Source organism: Lygodium microphyllum, chromosome 27 (genome assembly GCF_053477565.2).
Source record: "Lygodium microphyllum isolate KBCC chromosome 27, Lygodium_microphyllum_v1.1.10, whole genome shotgun sequence".
NCBI lineage: Eukaryota > Viridiplantae > Streptophyta > Polypodiopsida > Schizaeales > Lygodiaceae > Lygodium > Lygodium microphyllum.
Genome location: NC_141161.1, coordinates 113,366,595 through 113,369,159, shown reverse-complemented (window position 1 = coordinate 113,369,159; position 2,565 = coordinate 113,366,595). Strand labels below are relative to the sequence as shown.

The 2,565-nt window shown below is 42.5% G+C and overlaps 1 protein-coding gene across 1 annotated transcript; it reads left to right on the top strand.

Annotated features, from left to right (window-relative positions):
• Positions 1 to 1,084: 1,084 nt before the first annotated feature.
• On the top strand, positions 1,085 to 2,201 carry LOC148012722 (putative germin-like protein 9-2). The gene has a single exon (XM_087669240.1). It carries the CDS (start codon positions 1,244 to 1,246, stop codon positions 1,868 to 1,870), a length of 627 nt encoding a protein of 208 aa, XP_087525366.1. The 5' UTR covers positions 1,085 to 1,243; the 3' UTR covers positions 1,871 to 2,201.
• Positions 2,202 to 2,565: the final 364 nt, after the last annotated feature.

The window sequence follows — 2,565 nt, the reverse complement described above, 5'->3', positions numbered from 1 at the left end:
TCTACTCACCACGATACAAAACACATTAGTATCCTCATATCTATTTGCTAGGCATAATGCAAATCATGAAAGAAATAAGAAAAGTCCATAATAAATAACATCAACTTATTTCCGTAGTATTCCCTAACATTCTAACCCGTATTAATCAAAATTAGGCTAATTAGTACTAATCAAATTAATATACTAGCAACTATAATTGAATTAATACTAATTGAATAATCGAATCAATATTAACTAACTAATCAACTACTAATGGAATTAGCTAACTACTAAATTAGTAAATAATCAAAATTTAATCAACTTAATACTAATTTAAATAAGTAAGCGCTTACTATACTTGAGTAATCGAATAATCAAATTAATTCATGAATTAAATGAATAATCACTCATCATATGAATTAATACAACTACACATACATTGTTTTGATTAGTCAATCGAATCAAGCTATTGAATAATCAACTTAGTTAATATACTTAATAATACTCTAATCAAGTAATAGCAATTACGTCAAGACTACTATAATTAATTGAACTAACTACTATAATTGATATATCTACTTGAAGTAACTAATTGAATTAATAATCAATAACTAACTAACTATAATCAATCATCTAACTCAATATGAACCTAACTAAATGTAAGTCGATACTTAAGTATAATCGATAATGTAACTATTAACTTAATTAATACTCGATAAGTAACTATAAACTAGAATGACTATATACTAATCATCGATAACTCACTATAAACAATCTAACGAACACTAACTCTAATCCATACCAGCTCTAATTGACAATCAAACTAACTATAATCGATGGTGGCCAGATGATTAGACCATCCTTCGTATGTTATTTTCTAGGAAAAATAGTACAAAGGTAGGCTGATCATAAATATAAATATTATTACTATTAGGCCGGGAAAAACACGTGGTTCCTATCAGGCTGCCAAGTGGCATCCCGTTAACTCCTTAGTCCGGTTAACCTATTCGTCCGGCGCGCTGAGAGGTTTGTTCGGGGAAGGGCAGCATGGCAGGGGAGGTGCCCTTCGCGTAGTATATATTGTCGATGAAAGAAGATAGTTCCTATCCCTCTCTGCAGCAGGACCTGCAGCTGCTGAAAGACATCTTCAGCAAGCAGTAACAATTGGCCGCGCGTCCTGCACGCAATCAGCATCGCTCATCACACAATTAATATAACAAAGCTAGACTAGACTACTGCTCCGCGGCTGTTATCGCTGTATGCTATGGCCAGCTCTAGATTCAGTTTGCTGATGCTCACAATCTGCGTAGCGACAACATGGGTGGGATTGGCGGTAGGCTCCGATCCAGAGGCCACGACGGACTTCGTGTTGCCAGCTGGCACCAGCCAATCCGACATAGATGGCAGCTTCTTCACGTTCAAGGGCTTCCAAGGTGGTGCCAACGCGTCGGCGGGCATGTTTAAGCCGGTGAAGGCCTTCCAGGACCAGTTCCCGGCAGTGACGGGGCTGGGCATCTCCGCCGCCTTCCTGGAGTTCCCGGCGGGCTCCCTGAACCCGCCGCATACGCATCCACGCGCCACGGAGCTCCTGTTCGTGCTAGACGGCACCCTGCTGGTGGGCCTGGTGGACACCTCCAACAAGATGTACAACCAGACTTTGCAGAAGGGCGACCTGTTCGTGTTCCCCAAGGGCCTCGTCCACTTCCAGATGAACCCTGCCAGCTACGGCCCCTCCGCCCATGCCCTGGCTTCCTTCAGTTCTGCTAACCCTGGCACCAACTCCCTCCCCGGGATCCTCTTCGGCTCCGGCATTCCGTCCTCCATTCTCGCGCAGGCCTTCCAGGTCTCCTACTCCACTGTCTCCATGCTCCAGAGCCCCTTCCACAAGTGACTGATCGATTGGTATGTGCACTTACCGAATTGATTGCTCGGCCCACCGTGCTGAATACGGTTCCGACTGATCATACTCTGAAGCAACAACGAGACATTGTTCTGTCCGGCACACGATGCTATTGTTTTACTGATGCTATTGTTTCTTTGTAAATTTAGTAAGAAATGGGAAAGCTTCCTGAGTACGTCTTGGGTACGGACTATCTGCTTTGCGCGATCATCAACACCAGTGCGTACAACTTACTTACACTTTCTAGAATTTTGGTCAGTTCAGTCTAATAGATAGTGCTTACAATGGGCAAGCTGTCGAGCAATGAAATGACCGCGGTCGAGTCTCGACGTGTTAGATGTTTGGAGAGAGAGAGAGAGAAAGAGAGAGGGAGAGACAGAGAGAGAGAGAGAGAGAAAGAGAGAGGGAGAGACGGAGAGAGAGTTAACGACAATGAAATGGCCGCGGTCGAGTCTCGACGTGTTAGATGTTTGGAGAGAGAGAGAGAGAGAGAGAGAGAGAGAGTTAACGAAAAAAAGAGAGAGTTAACGAACCTTCTACAAACAATACTTGACAAACAGGCTGCTAATTGACAACATAGTGCAACCCATATGATACGTTAGTACGTGAAAAAAAGATATGTTTTTGGCCAGCCTAAATTGCTTAAACTCAAGTATATCTCAAGGATTGAAAGCATGCTTTAAGAA